A 21792-nucleotide genomic window follows, 5' to 3' on the forward strand; every position below is an offset into this window, starting at 1 on the left:
GTTTTTGCCATACATTGACATGAATCAGCCATGGGTCTACATGTGTTCCCCTTCCTGGACCCCCCACCCACCTCCCTCCCCATCCCATCCCTCTGGGCCATCCCATTGCCCCAGCCCTGAGCCCTTGTCTCATGCATCGAACATGGAATGGTGTTCTGTTTCACATATGATAATATACATGTTTCAATGCTATTCTCCCAGAACGTCCCACCCTCACCTTGTCCCTCAGAGTCCATAAAATTGTTCTATGCATCTGTGTCTCTTATTAAGACTTCTATTGTAATATATTTTTAGATTTCAAAGTTAAGACCATAAAGTCTTTTTTAGAAATTGAGGATTCTCTACCTTAACTGTCAAACTTCCCTCCTCCCTTTTTTTTCCCCTAAATTTAATTATATGTACTTTGTCTATAAGGGCTTCCCAGGTGGCTCAGATGGTAAAAAGTCCACCTGCAATGAAGGAAACCCGGGTTCAATCCTTGGGTTGGGAAGATCCCCTGGAGGAGGAAATGGCAACCCACTTCAGTATTCTTGTCTGGAGAATTCCATGGGCAGAGAATCCTGGTGGGGTACAGTCCATGGGATCACAAGGAGTCAGATATGACAGAGTGACTGACACTTTCACTTTCTCTCTATTGCTATTTCTACAGAAAAGAAGTTTTCCAATAAACAGAAAAATTGCTTGGTTTTGGGTTTTGTCCTAGCTCTCCTCTCAATCCCAGTAATGTATGATTTGCTATATGATATACAAGACAAATCTGAATACTATTTTGGGGGAAATAAAAAGTCATGGGAATTAATGTGTAGGTATAAAGCCATATGATGAAGCCAACAACCTGATGTAATAGGGTGTTTTTTTCTGCCCAGTGATTTGGCTAGATCAGTGCCTTTAATTTCAAGATTTATCTTTATTTTGTGTTCTTTTTGCCACACTCCTCTGCTTGCAAGATCTCAGTTCCCCCAGGCCATGGTAGTGGAAGCCCGGAATCCTAACCACTGTACTAGTAGGAAACTCCCTTCAGTTTCCCCCCTTCCCCTTCAGTTTTAATCATAATGCAGGGACATCAGATTTTGTGGTGGTGGTTGTATAGTCGCTAAATTATGTCCAACTCTTGTGACCCAGTGGACAGGACCCACCAGGCTCCTCTGTTCATGGGATTTCTCAGGCAAGAATACTAGAGTGGGTTGCCATTTCCTTCTCCAGAGGATCTTTCCAACCCAGGGATCAAACTTGTGTCTCCTGCATTGTAGGTGGTCTTCTTCATTGCAGGTGGATTCTTTACCACTGAGCCACCAGGGAAGCCTCAATTTTGTAGCTTCTGTGTTTATTTATTCTAACTGGGTTTTCACTATTCTGATTACTCTTCAGATAGTCACAGCTTTTTCAGAACTAGTTTTTTTTTTTATCCAAATGTATAGTCAGAACTGGTAAGTTATTTTTTAAATAGACAATAAATATACTTGTTAAAGGTATAAAAGAAATACATGTAGTTCCTATTCTTACCCCCAAAGCAAAGTTTCCTTCTGAAGGCAAATACTTTGAACTAGTTTTGTGTCTATTCTTCAGAGATACTGTATGCATATATGAAGATGAATGAATATATGCCCTTTTAGTAAACAACTTTATGGTCTATACAATAAAATCAGCAATTTTAAGTGTACAGTTTGAGTTTTAATGAGTATAATTCACAGTTTTGCAGTCCCTACCAAAGTTATAATATAGAATATTTCCATAGCCCCCCAGATTTTCCTCATGTTCCTTTGTAATCCCCTCCAACTCCTAGCCCCTGAAACTATTAATCTGGTTTCTATCGCTATAAATTTGCCTTTTCTAGAATGTGTATCAATGGAATCATACAGAATAGTCTTTTTATGTCTCATTTCACTTAACATACTTAAGTGAGTGCCTTAAACCAAGGAAGTGTTGCAATGAGTATGTTAATTGTGTATTAGCACAAATTTGAGTTAAGGTTTTCTTTTTATTTTTAATTATATAATACTGACTTATGAAGAGGACAAGGATTTTTTTTCCTTTTAGCTTTTTGAGATGTAATTGGCATAGTGTATAAGTTTAAGATGTTCAGCATAATGATTTGACGTGCATATATCATGAAATTATTACCATGGTAAGTTTAGTGAACATCCATTATCTCACAGGTACAGAATAAAAGGTAAAGAGAAAAATTTTTTTCCTTGGGATGAGAACTCTTAGGATTTACTCTGTTAAACTTTCATGTATAACATACAGCAGTGTTAATTAACCTCTTCTTGCCTGGAAAATTCCATGGACAGAGGAGCCAGGTGGGCTACAGTCCATGTGGTTGCCAAGAGTAGGACACAACTGAGTCCGTGCGTGTGCGCACACACATGCATGCATGTGCACACACACACATACATATTACAGCCCTACCACTTACTTAAAATTGTTAGTTTGTACTTTTGACTACCTCACCACCTCCCCTCACTTCTGATAATCACAGATCTGATCTCTTTTTCTGTGAGTTTATTTATTTTTGAAGTATAATTGACCTACCACACTATGTTACTGTCTGGTATACAACATAATGGTTTGATATGTTAAAAAGAGATCACCACCTGATGAATCCTTATATTCAGCTTAGATGAAGTTAGTCAAAAGAAGTAGCTTAACTTTTGTGTCTCAGATCAGGCAAGCTGTCTTAGTTATAGTGACCTGTATTGCAAACATTTGGGAATGGGAACTGTACAGTAGGTTTTTTGTGTTTCTCCTTGAGATGGGCAAGGAATCTCTGTTGTAGAGAAATACAAAATCCTCAAATTCAAATGTGAAAGAAAGTAAATATCGTTAAATCTTTATTTCAATCCCGGCACTTAAAAAAACGTAACAGAACTTTATTTCTATACTTTATGCTTTGTCTTCCAAGCTTACAGATAGGATAAAACAAAATAATTGATGTAATGACTGGCTGAATAAGTTAACTCAGAAGAAGGAACTTACAGAAATATCTGTGTTGCAATTTAAAATATTTATTTATATAACTCAATAGGATTTGAAATACTTTTTAAATGGTAGGTTTTACCGTTGTAGTTTTAAAATATAATTAAAACTAGTCCTTCCTCAGAGTTTGTTTTTATCTCACATACCAAGCCAAAGGGAAAGGGAATATAGTATGATTTTCTGCTTTGTGGTTTTTAAGGCATCCCCACCCAGTAACAAATCTCAAGTTTGTGGGTTCTTGTGTTAAAATAGCTAAGCAGCTGGCATGTTTTGTAGAGCATGACTACATGTAATTCCACCTCTGATTTCAAAACTTTATGATGGGTTATATCCAGCCAGCCTTTGTGTAATATATCCCTTTTTAAAGTTTTTCCTCCTACCTTTGGAAGCTTTGTAATGGATATGAGCTGAAAAAATACCACCATCTTGTCAGATGGTTCTGTATAATTTGGAACATTTATGACTTCGTTTATCTGAAGTGTAACTTAATGGTTTTGAGGTACAAAAACCAGCTGTTGATCTTTATTGGAAAATAATAAGTGTTTACTTAAAACCAGTTTTTGTGAGACTTCCCTGGCAGTCCACAATCCCAGTGTAGGTGCGTGGGTTCAATACCTGGTCCAGGGACTAAGATCCCGCCACATGGTATGGCCCAAGAAAACCCAAAGAAACAGTTTTTGTGGTTCTTTAGTATATGATACATGTTTACATTCCTTATATTTAATACCTATGGATGGTGTGATCACTCACCTAGAGCCAGACATCCTGGAATGTGAAGTCAAGTGGGCCTTGAAAAGCATCACTACGAACAAAGCTAGTGGAGGTGATGGAATTCCAGTTGAGCTATTTCATATCCTCAAAGGTGATGCTGTGAAAGTGCTGCACTCGATATGCCAGCAAATTTGGAAAACTCAGCAGTGGCCACAGGACTGGAAAAGGTCAGTTTTCGTTCCAATCCCAAAGAAAGGCAATGCCAAAGAATGCTCAAACTACCGCACAATTGCACTCATCTCACATGCTAGTAAAGTAATGCTCAAAATTCTCCAAGCCAGGCTTCAGCAATACATGAACCGTGAACTTCCAGATGTTCAAGCTGGTTTTAGAAAAGGCAGAGGAACCAGAGATCAAATTGCCAATATCCACTGGATCATCAAAAAAGCAAGAGAGTTCCAGAAAAACATCTATTTCTGCTTTATTGACTATGCCAAAGCCTTTGACTGTGTGGATCACAATAAACTGTGGAAAATTCTGAAAGAGATGGGAATACCAGACCATCTGACCTGTCTCTTGAGAAACCTGTATGCAGGTCAGGAAGCAACAGTTAGAACTGGACATGGAACAACAGACTGGTTCCAAATAGGAAAAGGAGTACGTCAAGGCTGTATATTGTCACCCTGCTCATTTAACTTATATGCAGAGTACATCATGAGAAACTTTGGGCTGGAAGAAACACAAGCTGGAATCGAGATTGCCGGGAGGAATATCAATAACCTCAGATATGCGGATGACACCACCCTTATGGCAGAGAGTGAAGAAGAACTAAAGAGCCTCTTGATGAAGGTGAAGGAGGAGAGTGAAAAAGTTGGCTTAAAGCTCAACGTTCAGAAAACTAAGATCATGGCATCTGGTCCCATCACTCCATGGGAAATAGATGGGGAAACAGTGGAAACAGTGTCAGACTTTATTTCTTGGGGCTCCAGAATCACTGCTGATGGTGACTGCAGCCATGAAATTAAGAGACACTTACTCCTTGGAAGGAAGGTTATGGCCAACCTAGATAGCATATTTAAAAGCAGAGACATTACTTTGCCAACAAAAGTCCGTCTAGTCAAGGCTATGGTTTTTCCAGTGGTCATGTATGGATGTGAGAGTTGGACGGTGAAGAAAGCTGAGCGCCGCAGAATTGATGCTTTTGAACTGTGGTGTTGGAGAAGACTCTTGAGAGTCCCTTGGACTGCAAGGAGATCCAATCAGTCCATCCTAAAAGAGATCAATCCTGGGTGTTCATTGGAAGGTCTGATGTTGAAGCTGAAACTCCAATACTTTGGCCACCTCATGCGAAGGGTTGACTCATTGGAAAAGACCCTAATGCTGGGTAGGATTGGGGGCGGGAGGAGAAGGGGACGACAGAGGATGAGATGGTTGGATGGCATCACCGACTCGATGAACATGGGTTTGGGTAGACTCCGAGAGTTGGTGATGGACAGGGAGGCCTGGCGTGCTGCAATTCATGGGGTCGCAGAGAGTCGGACACGACTGAGCGACTGAACTGAACTGAACTGATGAAACTCCAAACAAAGCAAAAATGAAATACTTTTAAAAACATACATTTATATTCAGGAATCCCAAATATTTTATAGATTTCATTAATCTACCTTTCTCTTCTCTGACTTTGAAGGAGTGCTGCTAAAAGCTTTACTGGTGAGACAGAGATTATTGGTAACAGTGATGGTTTTATTAATGGATAATAGTTACATTTTTGTTAAATACATTTCTTTATTCTCTTCTTCTTGAAGGAATTGAATGACCTGGCACGGGACCCCCCAGCACAGTGTTCAGCAGGTCCTGTTGGAGATGATAGTAAGTATCTAAAAGGAATAATAAAATAAAACATAAAACAGCATAACAGTCGGCCTCTGGTGAACTCTGGTACTAATAAATATATATCTGCTAAGATTATTTGTATGAAGAGTTAATTATGCAATTTACCTTTATTTGCCCATGAAAGGTGCAGTTTTATGTGTATTCCATCATCTTTTTTACTGTATTGCATTTTGAACGTCTTCTGCCAGATGTTGTCTACGTAGTTGTTCTGGCTCCTCCTTACCTATCCTTTGTCCCTTCTGGGTATTTACCTAAGACAAAATATTCAAGCTTTTGTCTACAGCAAGCTGTTGTTCTTTAGTAAGTATGATGGGGGGTGGTGTATGTGGGTCTATGTCTTTCTTTGTATTGACTCATATTTGTGAAGACAGCTACAACTTTATCTTTAATGTCCAGTTTATCTTCTTAATCCTTTTTGAAATAACTTATTGTATCTTACCATACGTGTTGGATAATAATTTTGCTTTTGTTCCACTTGTCTCAAGACAGCTTTTCCCCCTAATACCATCTTTCGGCCTTTTAAAAATGGAGGATATTTGAACAGGCTGTGTAACTAATTCTCACACACAAAAATGCAACATTTAGCAAATAGAGGACAAGTGGAATATACTTGGAGTATATTTAGAAGCATTTGTGTAAGGGAAGTGTATAGGTTAAGACAGAAAATAAATGAGGTTATATGGGCTTGTGTGTAAAATTAATTTTTTCCTCATTTTTCTTAAGATTGTTGTTTTGGTTCACTAAATCCTTAGGAATCAAAGCAGAATCCTTGTACAAGGATTGCTGTATAGATAAAACAGATGTTATAAATTATAAGACTAAGTACTTGTTATGAAAAATCCCATTTATGTTACATTTAGATCTGTCCAGTATTATTGAGTATATATAGTGTTTGATATCAAACAGGATAGGCCAAGTACTTAAACACTATCTCATTTAAGCCTCACAGTTCTTTAAGTGATTGGAAAATAAATTGTTGACTGTTTTAGAGAAGAATCTAGTGAGAGCCTTGTGGTGGTTCTTGAAGTAGACTTGCTCTCAGATTTTCTGATCTAGTTTTGTCATTCCATGGTATCATATCCATCTGCATCAATGTGGTCATTCAGTTTTGAAAGAGTGTTTTTATTTCAGGTAAATTCCTCAGAGTTGAGAGAGGCTGATTTTTTTTTTTTTTTGAGAGAGACTGATTTTTAATTAAAAGTGTTTGAAGTCTGGGGATTAGATTTCATTTTTGAAGTTCTGTAGTGTGCTAAAGTAATTTGCCTTTGCTTCTACCATAGTTGGTACTATTACATTCCTTTCTCAGATTGAAAAGTGGTTACCCTGGAGAGTTAAACTCCCCTAAAAGCATAAGCAATAAAAGAAAAAGAAAGGTAAATTAGACTTCATCAAAATTTAAAAATTAGGTACAGCAATGATACTATTAAAAAAGTGAAAAGATAAACAAAATGGGAAAATAAATCTGCAGGTCATATATATCTGATAAAGCATATTTATCTAAAATATTTTTTAAAGTGTTTATATCTCAACATTATAAAGATAAATAACCCAATTTTAAAATGAACAGACGATCTGAGTAGCTTTTTCTCCAAAATACTCAAATGCAGTAAGAACAGGGAAAGATGTTCAGCATCATTAATTATCAGGGAAATGCATATCAGAACCATAATGAGGTGTCAGTTTACACCCACTAGGATGGCTAGAATCAAAAGGTCAAATAGTAAGTGTTTATGAAGATGTGGAGAAATTTGAACCATCATACTTTGCTGGTAGAATGCAAAATGGTACAGCCAGCTTGGAAGACAGTCTGACAGTTCCTCAAAAAGCAAAACACAGAGCTAACCATATGACCCAGTGAGTTCATTCCTGGGTATGTGTCCAAGAGAAATAAAAACATATGTCCCTATAAAAACTCACGCATGATTGTTCATAGAAATTTTATTTATAATAACCAAAAGGTGAAAACAACCCAAATGCCCACCAACTGATGAAGGGAAAAGTCAAATATGGTGTAACCATACAGTAGAATATTATTTGATGATTAACAGGAATGAAATATTGATATATGCTACAACATGAATGAGCATTAAAACCATTGTGCTGAAAAGACCTATACTCTGAATACCATAAGATGCTGGTGAAAGAAATTGAAGATGACATAAACAGATATTGTTAAAATGACCATACTGCCCCAGGCAATCTACAGATTCGGTTTAATCTCTTTTGAATAACCAGTGGCATTTTTCATGGAACTAGAACAAAACAAATTTTAAATTTTGGAAATACAAAAGACCTCAAATAGCCAAAACAATCTTGAGAAAGAAGACTGGAGCTAGAGGAATCACGCTTCCTGACTTCAGACTGTACTACAAAGCTGCAGTAATCAAAAATAGTATGGTGGTTGCACACACAGAAAAAAGCATATGGATCAGTGTAACAGGGTAGCAAGCCCAGAGATAAACCTATGCACTTATGGTCAATTAATCTACTGCAAAGGGAGCAAGAATATACAATGGAGAAAAGTAAGTGATACTGGGAAAACTGAACAGGTACGTGTAAATGAATGAAATTAGAACATTTTTTCACACCATTTATAAAAATAAACTCAGGGATCTAAATGTAAGACCAAATACTCTAAAATTCCTAGAAGAAAATGTAGAACACTCTGGCATAAATTGCAGCAATATTTTTTGGATCCATCACCTAGTGATAGACAAACAAATGGGTCATAATTACTTAAAAGCTTTTTCATAGCAAAGGAAACTGTAAACAAAACAAAAAGACGACCTGTGGAATAGAATATATTTGCAAAACGATGCAACCAACAAGGAATTAATTTCCAAAATATACAAACAGCTCATACAGCTAGTTATTAAAGAAATGCAAATCAGAACTACAATGTGGTATTATCTCACACTGGTGAGAATGGCCATCATTAAAAAGTCTACAAATAATAAATGCTGAAGAGGGTATGGAGAAAAAGGAACCCTCCTACACTGTTTGTGGAAGTCTAATTGGTGCAGCCACTATGGAGAACAGTATGGAGGTTTCTTAAAAAACTAAAAATAGAGTTGCCATATGATTCAGCATTCCCACTCCAGGCATTTATCTGGAGAAAACTAATTTGAAAAGATATATGCAGCCCAGTGTTCATAGTAGCACTACTTAACAATAGCCAAGACATGGAAGCAACTTAAATATGCTCCAGAGGAAGACCTAAGTCAGTGACTCTAGTAGGTATTCTTACATGTAACCAGTGTGGCAGAATATGCAATTAAGATTTAAAATGGTAGCTCTCCAAATGCTTTTTGTTAATTAAATTAATATGGGGCCTTTGTAGAACCTTTGTTGAAGATACTAGGACTAATCTTAGTGTCTCAAAGTAACTTTCTCCTTAGCTACTTAATCCATAAAAAAAATTAGTTGGCAGAAGTTAAGAGGAATTTTTCTTAGTACTAATGATGAGTAATCTAAAAAGGAGAACCTCAGCAATACCTATCTTTTATTTTTAATCCCTAGTAAACGGATTGCTCTTTGTAGCTTCAGGCCCCAGTGAAGGACAAGCCAACCATAGGGGCAGTTCTCATGCAGATGGTCAGAAGGAATTTAAAGGTTTTGGGCTGACATCCCAGTGGATTTTTGTGTGGCTTTCTAGTCTTCACATTACCTCCTTGCATCAAGAGTTAGCTGGTTTGAGTTGCTTGTGTATAATCCCATTGACAGCTTCCCTTCGTTTACCCAGATCCTAGTGTGAATGTTAAGTGCTTGTAGCTTGCTTAGAAGTGAAAACTGGGTTTTTGATCTTTGTGTTGTACTTAGTGGCATCACCTTTGAAACAGAACATGTGCTGTTTTTTGCAGTTTGAAGAGAAAATTTCCTTACTAAACAAGTTTATGATTTATTGGGATTATCCCCAGAGTTTGTAATCAAGCTTGGGACTTTCAGCATACATTTTCTTTATTTATTGAGGTACCAGTAATTCTAAAGATCTACACATGAGAACTCTTGGAAATTTTTTTCTCACTGGAAAAAACTAGCATTTCCTAATTTGAGTATTATCTACTTTAAGTTTACTGTTCTGCTCTATACCAGTACTATAAAAGGAGTATATTACAGATATTTGTGTTGGGGAAATGATAGAATCAAAGAATTGAATCTTGTGGTTCTTTTTTACCCTTTGAGGTAAGGAAGTGGCTGTTTAAAAGTGAAACTTTCGGCCTTGTCAAGAATTTTGTCTCCCTGACATGAATTTTTAAGACGTTTTAGCCCAAATACTTTCTTGTTGAGCACCTTATCAGTGTTCTACACCATGCTAGTTATTTTTGTTTTCTCTTCTCAGACTCCAACTTAATTTAGATTCCTCATCCTGCCCAGGACTCATCATGTTTCTTACAAATGAACTGAGATTACATGGGGAATAATATGTTGTTATGTTGTAGTTATACTGTAGGTGTTGCTTCATGGTAACTTTTTGTTGTTCTTTTTTCAGTGTTCCATTGGCAAGCTACAATAATGGGGCCAGTAAGTATTCAGATTAATTTCAGAATAAATAGTTTAGGTAATTCACTCATTTTAACCCAACTTTTTTTGTTATCAACAGAATGACAGTCCCTATCAGGGTGGAGTATTTTTCTTGACAATTCATTTCCCAACAGATTACCCCTTCAAACCACCTAAGGTAACTGGGATATGCAAATTGTTTTTTTATCTACTTTCTACAATGCTAATGAAACCGTTTATAAGAAGTTTTCCTTGTTTTGATAGGTTGCATTTACAACAAGAATTTATCATCCAAATATTAACAGTAATGGCAGCATTTGTCTTGATATTCTACGGTCACAGTGGTCTCCAGCACTAACTATTTCAAAAGGTAATGGAATGGATATTTGATATCAAAATAAAGCCTACTATTTTTGTGTGTGTTTGTGTCTTTTTTAGGTTACTTATTCTTGAAAGAGTTAGTCAAATTCCTTTTTAAGAAAATGTAGCAATCCCCCTTATTTTTGATCTGGGGTTTAGACCCACTAGAGAGAGTTGAATTTTTAAGCATACGTATTCCTTGGTGCTGTGATTGCTCTCTGTCCATTGTTCTTGCTATTCAGGCATAGATTAGAATATGGCCCTTGTGAATCCATTTTTTTAAGAACATGGTTAAAGTAGAAGACAAGTAATGTCTTTCCAGCCTTGCGATCCATGAATGGAAAGGATAGATAGTGTTCAGGAATAGGAAAAAAACAGCCCTTGTAGAGGAATGTTTGTACTATAATTATAGATACTAGTTTCTCGAAGGACAAAGTATAGATGAATTCATATTCACATTATTTAAGGTTTTACCTGTCCTTGTCTTTAGGTTTTTATCAAGAACAGAGTCATCATCTAAGATAATCAATTTAATGTATATTTTTATGTGAGCGTCTTAGTCTGTGGTATATTGCTGCATGCACGTGTGTGTGTGTTTGAAAATGTGTAGAGAAAATTAGTTACTACTTCGTGATGAAAGATCCAGTAGTTCTTTTAAATAAGACCTAATTATATGAGTAGATTGGAGATTTTTTTTATATCCCTGAACTGAATATTATCTTACTTGTTGATTTGAAATTGTACAAGCTCTCAACATCATTCACAAGAGGATTAAATGTTGTCAAAATACAATGCAAGAAATAGGCTACAAGTATGATAATGGGCTGATTGGATTGGGAAGATCCCTTGGAGAAGAGAATGGCAACCTACTCCAGTGTTGTTCTTGCCTGGAGAATTCCATGGTAAAGGAGCTTGGTGGACTACAGTCCATGGAGTTGCGAAGAGTCTGACATGAGTGAGCAACTAACACTAACTAATGCACACACACATGATAATGGGCTAATATGTTTAACAGATATGAAGAACATATAAATCAGTAAGAGGAAAAACCTAGATCCCAGTAGATGAATGGACAGAAAGGAACAGAATAATCAAGGAGACACAAATTAAAATACATACCCATTCTTCACCTCTTGGGGCTTCACTAGTGGCTCAGACGGTAAAGAATCGGCCTACAGTGTGGGAGAACCAGGTTCAATTCCTGGGTGAGGAAGATCCCCTGAAGAAGCGAATGGCTACCCACTCGAGTATTCTTGCCTGGAAAATCCCATGGACAGAGGAGCCTGGTGAACTACATATAGTCCATGGGGTTGCAAAGAGTCAGACATGACTGAACAACTAACATTTTCACTTCACCTTTTTAATTAAAGATCTTTTAAAAAGGAAACTAAATATTTTTTCTTTTTAAAAGAAAAAGAACATTGAAGTACTTTGTGAAGTACACTGGAATTATTGCTTATATATGCTACAGATAGGTTTGTTTAGTCTGCCTGTATGTATTAAGAGATAAGAGATTTAATCATTAATATTGAGTGAAGTCGCTCAGTCATGTCCAACTGTTTGCATCCCCATAAACTGTAGCCCACCAGGCTCCTCCATCCATGGAATTTTCTAGGCAAGAGTACTGGAGTGGGTTGCCATTTCCTTCTCCAGGGGATCTTCCCGACCCAGGGATTGAACCCAGGTCTCCTGCATCGCGGGCAGGTGCTTTACCATCTGAGCCACCAGGGAATCCCTTTGATGCAGTAATTCTAGGTTCATTCGTTTGTACTAAGAAAACAAACCCAACTGCTAAAATCTTTCTGTGCATCTGCAACAATGTTATTTCTGAAAATTAGAAAGGATATATAGGTTCAACAATAGAAAAAACATATTCGATTCTGGCACATACATTCAAAAGAATATTGATCCTTACAAATACTGTGGAAAATGGGAAGATACAGTGTTTGGAAAAAGCAGAAAAGAGATAAAATGTTATATGGTGTACCTTGCATTGTATAGAAAGTATATTAAATAGCTAGAAAGAAATAGTTTGGGTATTTGAGGCTGAAATTTGGTACATGAATTTTTTTTTTTCCTGTCTACTTAAATTTTATCATTTCTTCAATGCATATATTTAGACAGGAAGCAACATAGTTTCATGGTAAAGAACATAGATTCTGGATGTAACTGCCTGTGTTAGGATTTCAGCTCCACATCTTATTGGTTGAGATTTGATATGGATTAGCTTCTGTATTCCACAGTGTTTTCATCTATAGAGGAGGGGTGATAAAAACTATTTCACTATTATTCTGGAGATTAAAAAGCAAAAATGCATAGTTAACTGATTCCTTGTAAGCACCCAAATAACTGGGATAAAGGAACTGTTGTAAAAAGTATTGGATATTTGTCATGTTATAATTATGGTAACACTTGTATACCCTTCCACATTAATTTTTTTTTCCACATTAATTTTTTAAAGGAACAAAAACTCTGAGGCATTAAATTAAGATTTCTGGGGTCCTAGGCAAAAATATGAACAAAAAAATCAGAGGACCACATTTTTAAAAGTTGTAACTGAAATAGTTTTCCAAATAAGTGGCCCCTTTTGTTTTTGTAGGCCTCCGTGACATTCAAGGGGTGCTTGTGAAAGTACTCATATGCCTCTTGTTCTTGTGATTTCCTGACCTGTTTGCTCTTATTTTACCAAGTAACTGTGGAGATATAAATCTAGATATAAACAGGGCCAAGAGAGGTGGGACTCTGTGTGTGGGTGGGCGGGTGGGTGGATGGTGGTAGGGGAGAGTCTGTCTGGATAGCTGAAATCGTTACCATAGCTTTTTTTCCTTCCCTTCTGTGCCTAGTGGTGGTTTTTGTTTTGTTTTGTTTTTCAGTTATTCTAAGTCATAAGGGCTGTTAATTTATTTGACTTGATATGTTCTGTCTGGATAACTATCTTTTAAAATAACCACAGTACCATTTTGTTGAATTTGGTTTTATCAGCATACCTAGGTTTAGTGTTTTAAAGACTCTTTTGTAAATTGAAGTATGGGCAAGCATTTCTGTGAAAGACCCAAATTCTATGTATGATATAATTATTCTTTAACATATTCTGTTTTTAAGGGCAATAATCTAGACCCAAAATGCCCTCCTCTTTGAGTATATAGGTAAAGGACCTAAATATACAGAAAACTTGAAGCAGGTTAACTGTATCGTAAAGCTACTTGATTATATGGTTTTAGAATTGGAAGTGACTGAGTTATGACACTAATGAAAATGGTTATGTACTGATGAAGAATATATATATAAGTGAAAATTTAGTTACTTAAGTAAAGAGTCTTTACAAGCTGTAGAAATAGAAATTACTCTCTTTATAGAGAAAGAAAGTATAGTATATTATAACCCAAAATCAATTTTCTACAAATTAAAGGAACTAAGTAGTGTACTAAAAATCCTTTCACTAGATCCAGATAACCACCATCCTACCTTCCTTTCCTGGAAAGAAAGTGAGGAAAGTTATTTACTTAAAAGCTTATCTTTTTAAAGTGATGCAAATGAACTTATTTACAAAACAGATTCACAGACAAAGAAAACAGATTATGGTTGATGGGAAGGGGGATGGGGAGGGGATAAATCAGTAGGAGTTTGGGATTAATAGTTATACACACTACTGTATATATAAAATAAACAAGGACCTATTGTATAGCACAGGAAACTATATTCAGTATCTTGTAATAACCTATAATATGAAAGGATCTGAAAACGAATGTATAACTGAATCACTTTGCTGTATACCTGAAACTAACACAACACTGTAAATCAACTATACTTCAATTAAAATATATATATATATCTCTTTAAAGTGGCCTGTTTTAAATAGTTGGACAATAACTAAAGGGAACGTATAACATACTAATTTGGTAGTGTATCTAATTTTAGGTAAAGAGTCAGTAGTATTCTTGCCAGCTTGATAGGTCAGACAAGTTTCTTCTGTAGTCAATAATTTCATGAACAATCAAAAATCTATAACTCCCTGTTGTCATTTCCAGGAAATACATGAAATCTTTCCTAATTGCTGTTAGAATGTTCTGTGCTTGAAGAGGGCATCAGGTGATACACCTGACAATGGGAAAAGAAGATGTTTTGGGAATGCCATCTGCCAGAATTGTGGGCAACAGGAATGAAGAGTCAGAAAACATCTTTCCTGATGTTTTTTATTTTCCATATACTCTTAAGGCAAGGAAATAGCTTTTTTGTTAACAACTGAATGATAAAGGGCATGTAAACTTTCTTCATCTCTCAGAAGCCCTTGATCTCTGTAGAATAGATTTGATGGGAAAATGAATAAATTCCTTTTCCTGCTGAATTGATGTTTTGGGAGTACAGTGGGCTCTGAATTATTGTCTCTTGCTACAGAACATTAGAGAGAAATAAGACAGCTGAGTTCTGTTAACATCAGAATAGGAGGATTGGAATTTATTTTGGTATGTCAGAGGCCACTGGATTTAATATAATTAGTGGCTTTGGCCTCCTCTTTGCCTTCAATAAGGGAATATGTAAGTTAACAAATTTAAGTAGAAGAAATTGTACTATTGAGATTTGTCTGCCACATTTCAGGTTGTCGTTGAGGAAATGACTGAGATGAGATTTTAAATTACTGAAGATAATTTGAGACTTTTGTTTGATATATGTCATATCATCTGTAATAAGTGTGGCCAGCCCCATTTGGGGACAAGTACTGGCCTCTGTGTTCTTAAACTAAATTGTTTTCAACTAAAAATGAAACAAATCCATTGCATCTGAACATGGTACCTGCCATCAAGAAAGCAATAATTGCTGAATTTCATAGTTGTCATTTCTTACTAAGAGCATTCAGTAGTGTGGTTGTCTTTAAGACCTGTATTCTATTAATAATTCCACTCTAATTACTCTCTAACCAGGGAAATGGGGCAAGACAGTTCACCAGCCTGGGCCAGCTTCCTTATTGGTTCAAGCTTAGAGAAGTCTTAGAATCTTTGTTAATTACTGTTACTATAAACTTAGGTAGAGCTTACAAACCTGCTAGACACTACAATAAATAAGGTCTTAGAGTTTTCTCTTATGTTGGCATCTCATATTTCTTTCAGCCTTTTTGCTTTTATCCTAATTTATATGTTTTTTCATTCTAGTACTTTTGTCCATCTGTTCTCTGTTGTGTGATCCCAATCCAGATGATCCTTTAGTGCCTGAGATTGCTCGGATCTACAAAACAGATAGAGAAAAGTAAGTATGGTCTCCAGACAGAGGAGTGTCTGATAGGGTGGAGATGTTTGTGTCTAAGGTCTGAGTATGGATCAGACACTTAAAACCAAGTCCTAATATACTCAGTTGGGAACAGGAAAGAGGAGTATTTGCATCAAGTATCATTATAAGTAGATGATTTTCTCTGTTTTGTATGATTCCTACTGTCTAGAAGAACTTTTCTACAGTATATTTTCCAACAGCTTTATGTCTTCTTGGTTTTTGACATGTAAAGATTTTGCATCAAGAGCCCAGTTGTCTTAGGTAGGTATTTATAAATTAATGGGAAAGAGAATAAGAAAGTATAAATAAATGCTACAAGACCCAAAAGCCCCAAATTTCCTTTAAAATAAAACTTGCAGAATTTGCACGTTTTAGAATTGTATTATGAATTATCGAAAAGTCGTCAGGGTATCAAAAGATATAGTAACTGAAATGTTTTAATCTTTTGTTTGTTTTGCTTATTCAATAAGATTGTGAAGGAGATAGATGGGAGATAATGATTCATTTTCAAAAGTTAAAATATGAAAGATTAAACAATTTGAATTATTGGTTAAGAGAGGCATATAGATAAGCTATTTTAAAAAGGAACTGCAGTGAGAATGGGGTATTCTAACAGCAGTTGGGTCTTAGTTTTTTTCCCTTTTTTTTTTTAGGTTGTGTTTTTTTTTTAGTTTTTTTTCTGTGCCTGAATCTACATAGTATCTATAAGAATTAAAGATCCTTTGCCCTGCTTATTTTATTAATGGAATGTTCTTCTGAAGCAATAAAACCATTCATTTTAGCAACCAAATTGTTAAAATAAGTTCTGCCAGAACTGGTTGTTTTATTGATGCAGGAAAAGTATTATGTCAGTTTGATCATTTTTATGTGATTTCAAGAACCATATAATATAGAATTATATTGTTTAAAGAACTCCAAATAAGTAAAACAGGGGTTGAAAATCATCTCAGAAATAGGTCAGTGAAGTAGAGACTGAAGGTATGCCAGCAAATGCTGAAATTTAATTAGAATCCTGTATAGCGTTTATAGGATATTTCTAATGTTTATTAGAAATTTGGAGTAGGAAGATGGCTTCACTTGAAGTTCTATAAGTTCTTCCCCTCAAGTTACTAGATGGGATAATGAATGAACTCTGTTGCTTTCTGACTGACTCCTCACCTATGTTAAGCCAAGCTTCTCTTTGTGTGTACAGGTACAACAGAATAGCTCGGGAATGGACTCAGAAGTATGCGATGTAATTAAAGAAATTATTGGATAACCTCTACAAATAAAGATAGGGGAACTCTGAAAGAGAAAGTCCTTTTGATTTCCATTTGACTGCTTTCTATGAGCCCACGCCTCATCTTCCCCTGTGCACATGTTTACCTGATACAGCAGTGCTGCGTGTTGTACATACTTGGAACAACAAACTAGAAATACTGTACTTCTGTACCAACATTGCCTCCTAGCAGAGAAGTGTGTGTGTGACAAGCCAGTTCTCCAGGCATAACCTAGGTGTGAGACTAAAAGCTTTCCTTATTGACTTAAATTTGGATAACGGCAAGGTGAGGGGTGGTGGGTATGGTGTGTTCTTGGATGGGGAAGAAAAGCTTCACTGACCTGTAGGAGATTGTTTTTTAAGTGAAATCCTATTAAACTCAAAACAGTTATGAAAAGCAAGGTGAAAAACATGAAGCTGTTTCTGTATTCCTTTTATTCCGAAGGACTTACGTCTTAGGTGAAAGTTATGACCAACCAGATTAAACTCTACCCACATCCTGTATTTTAAGATCTAAGTTTAACTGGTCAACACTTAAATGGATTGGAGCTATTAGTAAGTAACGTGTGATGGGCTTTGCTCCCAACTCTTTTACATCTCCCCACCCTTCAACCTTCGTCTTTCAGCCCCTCTTTCTCTCTTCCATATTCTTTGGTTTGTATGTGGTTTCTCAGTTAATACACAGCTAATAGCTCTTATTTTTCTTATGTTTTTAACTGCTTAGGTCTATCTGGATGTAAGGGTGAAAATTCATTTGATGGAAATACTTGTGTATATTTAAAGACCCAGTTGCTCCTCTGGAGCTTGTACGTTCAAGAATGATTAATCTGTGTAATAAACTGATTACTACAGTCATTACATATAATTTGTGTGAATAGGCTTTTTGATTTTAAGAACTTTGTCTAGCTGAGATTAGTGGTGGGTTTTCTCCCACCCCTGAAATGTTTTCACTTATACTGGTTGCACTTCAAAATCATGAAACAGTTCCAGTTTACATAGTAAAAAGTATATCTTGAAAGTAATTTTATTGAACAAGATAAACACATAAGCTTAAAAGAATTTCCATGAAACATATGTGCAGTATTCCAGGAACATGACTGTTACATAAGAAATTTGCTTTATTATTGAAATTAAGCTGCATTTCACCAAAACCTTGTGACATTCCTTTGATACCTAGGACATAAAACAAAGGCATTGCTGTTTGGTAAGTTAAGCTTCTGTGATGGTGATTGTAAAAGAGCAACATTGACCAAACCTGGGAAACATGAGCGCAATCTTGTATTGGACAGTCTACATAATTACTTTGCACTACCATTGCAGGATGTTCATCCAGTTTTAAATTGTACTGTATGTGGCTTTTTGAAGTCTTCCCTTGACGCTAGTAAAATGTAGTTTGAAACTTGTAAACAACTGTGTTTGCCAGAAACATCGTTCGTGTGAACTAGGCAAGTTACCATTTTTCCCCCTACTTCTCCTAATCTAATTGTAAACCAAGCTAGCCTGAAAGCCATGGCTGATGCTCTCTAGCCGTCAGGTACTTTCAAATGCATCTTTACACTCTTGCACAAAAATTGAGGAATAAATGTCCACTGCTTTTGGTTTTAAACCTGTTTAAGTTGTCTTATCTCTCAGTGTCACTATATCAAGTGTGATACACAAAACCTTTTAAAGTGCTGCATTTTAGCTGCTGGCTACTTATTAGCATTTCTAGCATCCTTGACTTTGCAAAGAAGGTTTGACTGTTAATAGTTGTGGGTAAAGGAGTTAGAATTGAGCTCTAACCTAGAGTTACCCTCATTCTCAGTATCATGGGTAAGTGGGAATTCAATTTTTGACTGTTGACCATGGATTATTTGTGCAGATCCTGAAAGCCTCATTCTGTGGTCATCTTAGAGACCAGCCAGCTTATTACCATTTATTAGGCCATAACATAGATATTTTTATAAGAGTGCTTTTAAGTCAAGTGCTAAAGTAAAAGTCATCGTCCTGGTGTTCAGGTGCTGAATGAAACATTAGGCCTTTGAATGCAATTGGTCTTGCTCATTTGAGGTTGGAAGATATTTTGTCAAGTTTGGTTGTATATTCCTTGGTCAGAATGAAGGCTCAGTGAGGGAGGCCATCTTCCCCACTCCCAAAAAAAGTGTGTCATTTGGGATGGGTCTCATATGGGATCATGTTGCTTTTTATAGAACTGTCTCTAGTTTTATCACAAAAGCTTCTTTGCAGTAGATTTGATTATCTTGGTGAGGCATTGGTTACAAGGGAATGTCAAGTGTATGGGTTGCTTTGCTTTTTTTTATTTTATTGAAATATAGTTGATTTACAATGTTGTGTTAGTTTCAGGCATACAGCAAAGTGATTCAGTCATACATACATATTTATTTTTTCAGATTCTTTTCCCTTAACAGGTTATTATAAAATCATTGAGTATAGTTCCCAGTGCTATATAATAGGTCCTTGTTGGTTATCTGTTTTTTGATACAGTGGTGTGTATGTGTTAGTTGCTTTGCTTCTCAACAACGTGGAGCGCCCGATCAAGTTATAGTTGAAGCAGTCTCTTTCAGTAAAACTACATGATTTCAGATACTCACATGCTCTGTTACTGGCCAGTGGCCATTGTCCGCTAGTTTCTACATTTTGGGTAATGTAAAGATTTGGAAAGAGGACTGTTGGGTAGGGGAGGGGCAAGGAAGTCTATAAGAGAGAAGGATATGGTGGACAAAGAGAGGAGTCCATGTTCTCTGCACTAACTTAGCAAATGAAGCATTCCTTTTCTGCTTCCAGCAACTAAAATATTCCACTTTTCCAGTCATTCCTCTTTGCCTCAACAAGTTATTTTGAGCCCTATTGTGAGGAGAAATTAATTATTTCTCAACTACAGTTGGAAAGCCTATAAACTACCCCTTGACTGCAATTAAAGTGAAACTGGCCTTGTCTCATCTGCTGTACCATACCCCTTAACAAATCCAGGAGGTAGGTTTTAGTGGAAGAACTTTCTTCAGTTCCTAGGTCTTCTGAATTATGAACACATCTTTCTTTCCTTCCTACTTAGTTAGGAACAGCATCTTTGTTACCCCTGCAGAAAATTGTCACTCATGTTAGGAACTCGTCTCCTTTTGATTCCATTTGTGACCTGGTCTTTAAGTGATGGGTTATTCCAGTGAGTGTGGTGTTATATAAGAGAAAGCAGATTTTTTAAAAATTTAATGATGCAAAGCACAAATGCTGACTTGACATAAAATTCACATGAAGCTTTTTCTCTTACGTTAATAATAGATTTGTAAATCCAGGGGAACTGTTATAATCACTATATAAAACATACTATATTAGCATTTCAAAAGTTTTTTCCAACTCATTTCTTCTTTATAGTCTAAAACATCTTCATTATATGTGATAAGCTAGAGCCACAAGAAGTTGGAGGTACCCAAGACCAGTCCAACTTTCAGCCAGAGTTTGTCATGTGGTAGCTCCCAAACATAGAACTTTGAATGTGCTAAAAAGCCACTCAGGATCCTGGCTGGGCCAGCAGCCTGGAGAAGTGTGGAGAAAGCAGATTTTTAATATGAGAATAACTATGAAGGTAGCAGTCTATTAGAATATACATTCATATCCACCCAACAAGAGAAATAGACTTCCTTTGGGACACTCCTAGAGCCTGTTCCCTATTTCCTTATTACTTTTGTGTGTGCTTAGATGAAAAGTGGCTCTGAGTTCTCAGTACCAAACAAAAGCCTTCCTTAAAAACCTTTTCCTAACCTTAGCCCCAGCTTTTCCTAACCTAACCCCTAGCCTTCTCCAGAGGATCTTCCCAACCCAGAGATTGAACCCAGGTCTCACGCATTGCAGGTGGACTCTCTACCAGCTGAGCCACAAGGGAAGCCCCCAGCTGATGTAAGTGGTTTCTATTGAGGCCCCTCTGAGTATTTCCAGGCCAATTCCTGTGGTGGGCTTAGAAATAATGAAAACTGGCTATGGGATCACTTTGTTAGAGTGATCCCAAAACAAATACATTCCCCCATTGTTGCCATATTTTACCCTAATCAATATAAGTGGAAAAACTCTGAGACTGACTATACAACTTTTAAGGCCTTTGGCCTCAGTGTAACAGTCACCAGCCAGCTTTGCCCTTTCTCAGTGCCTGTTCCTGGGCTGGTTAAAGAAGAGGTCGAGTCGGACATTTCTGTGACACGTGATTACTTTTCATCTTTGAATATTTTGTGGAGCTGCATCTTAACCAGAGCAAACTTTAGACGCCTGCCTTCAAACTGCCTCTCATCAGATGAAGAACTATATGAAGTTCTTATCACCAGAATAGCAGTTTAATAGTTTTCCGCAGCGTGGGGGTTTGTTTATAACCTCCAGTGTGAGTTGTTAGTAGAATGGCTTTTTCCTGATAACCTGACAGTGCACACTGAAAACAAATGGTTGATCACTTTTGGAAAAGTAAAGAAAGTTACTAAGTGCCCAGGTCAGGCCTCCTGTGACTAATGTCCAAAGAAGAGCAGTGCCCGCCTTAGTCAGTGTGCTGTGTTCCTTCTCAGACTTCTCCAAGGATATGAGCGGAGACAGCAGCCATTTTCCCAGGCACCTCACTTCTTGCCCTGAGCCACTTGTTCCATTTGAATTTCTTCCTAAATACTTAACGAATCTTGACTGTTAAAGGATACTCCCCTACCATAAATTGTAGGGCCTCTTAGAGAACAAGAGTTACGAGTGGGGAGGGTTTGGCCAGCTTTTTCACCTTTGATTTTCCATAGGAAATGTAGCTTTGGAAGCTCTACAGCTGCTGCTGCTTAGACCATCTGACTTGGAGGTTTCTAGAAACAGTACAC

At 36.7% G+C, this 21792-nt stretch overlaps 1 protein-coding gene across 3 annotated transcripts in view; it reads left to right on the forward strand.

The window, feature by feature from the left end:
- UBE2D2 (ubiquitin conjugating enzyme E2 D2) overlaps positions 1-17822 on the forward strand; it is a 44342-nt gene extending 26520 nt beyond the window's left edge. For 2 of the 3 annotated variants that reach the window (XM_081500980.1, XM_081500981.1), the window contains exons 2-8: positions 3731-3914; positions 5493-5556; positions 10070-10101; positions 10181-10258; positions 10345-10450; positions 15588-15681; positions 16895-17822. In XM_081500980.1, coding sequence (XP_081357106.1) covers positions 3867-3914; positions 5493-5556; positions 10070-10101; positions 10181-10258; positions 10345-10450; positions 15588-15681; positions 16895-16940 — 468 coding nt within the window. In that variant the 5' untranslated portion in view covers positions 3731-3866 and the 3' untranslated portion in view covers positions 16941-17822. The remainder of the gene's footprint in view (positions 1-3730; positions 3915-5492; positions 5557-10069; positions 10102-10180; positions 10259-10344; positions 10451-15587; positions 15682-16894) is intronic. The other variant, XM_081500982.1, reaches the window with a different exon arrangement.
- Positions 17823-21792: the final 3970 nt, after the last annotated feature.

This window comes from Giraffa tippelskirchi, chromosome 6, assembly GCF_054371585.1.
Source record: "Giraffa tippelskirchi isolate mGirTip1 chromosome 6, T2T-mGirTip1v1.2.pri, whole genome shotgun sequence".
In the NCBI taxonomy this organism is placed as follows: Eukaryota; Metazoa; Chordata; class Mammalia; order Artiodactyla; family Giraffidae; genus Giraffa; species Giraffa tippelskirchi.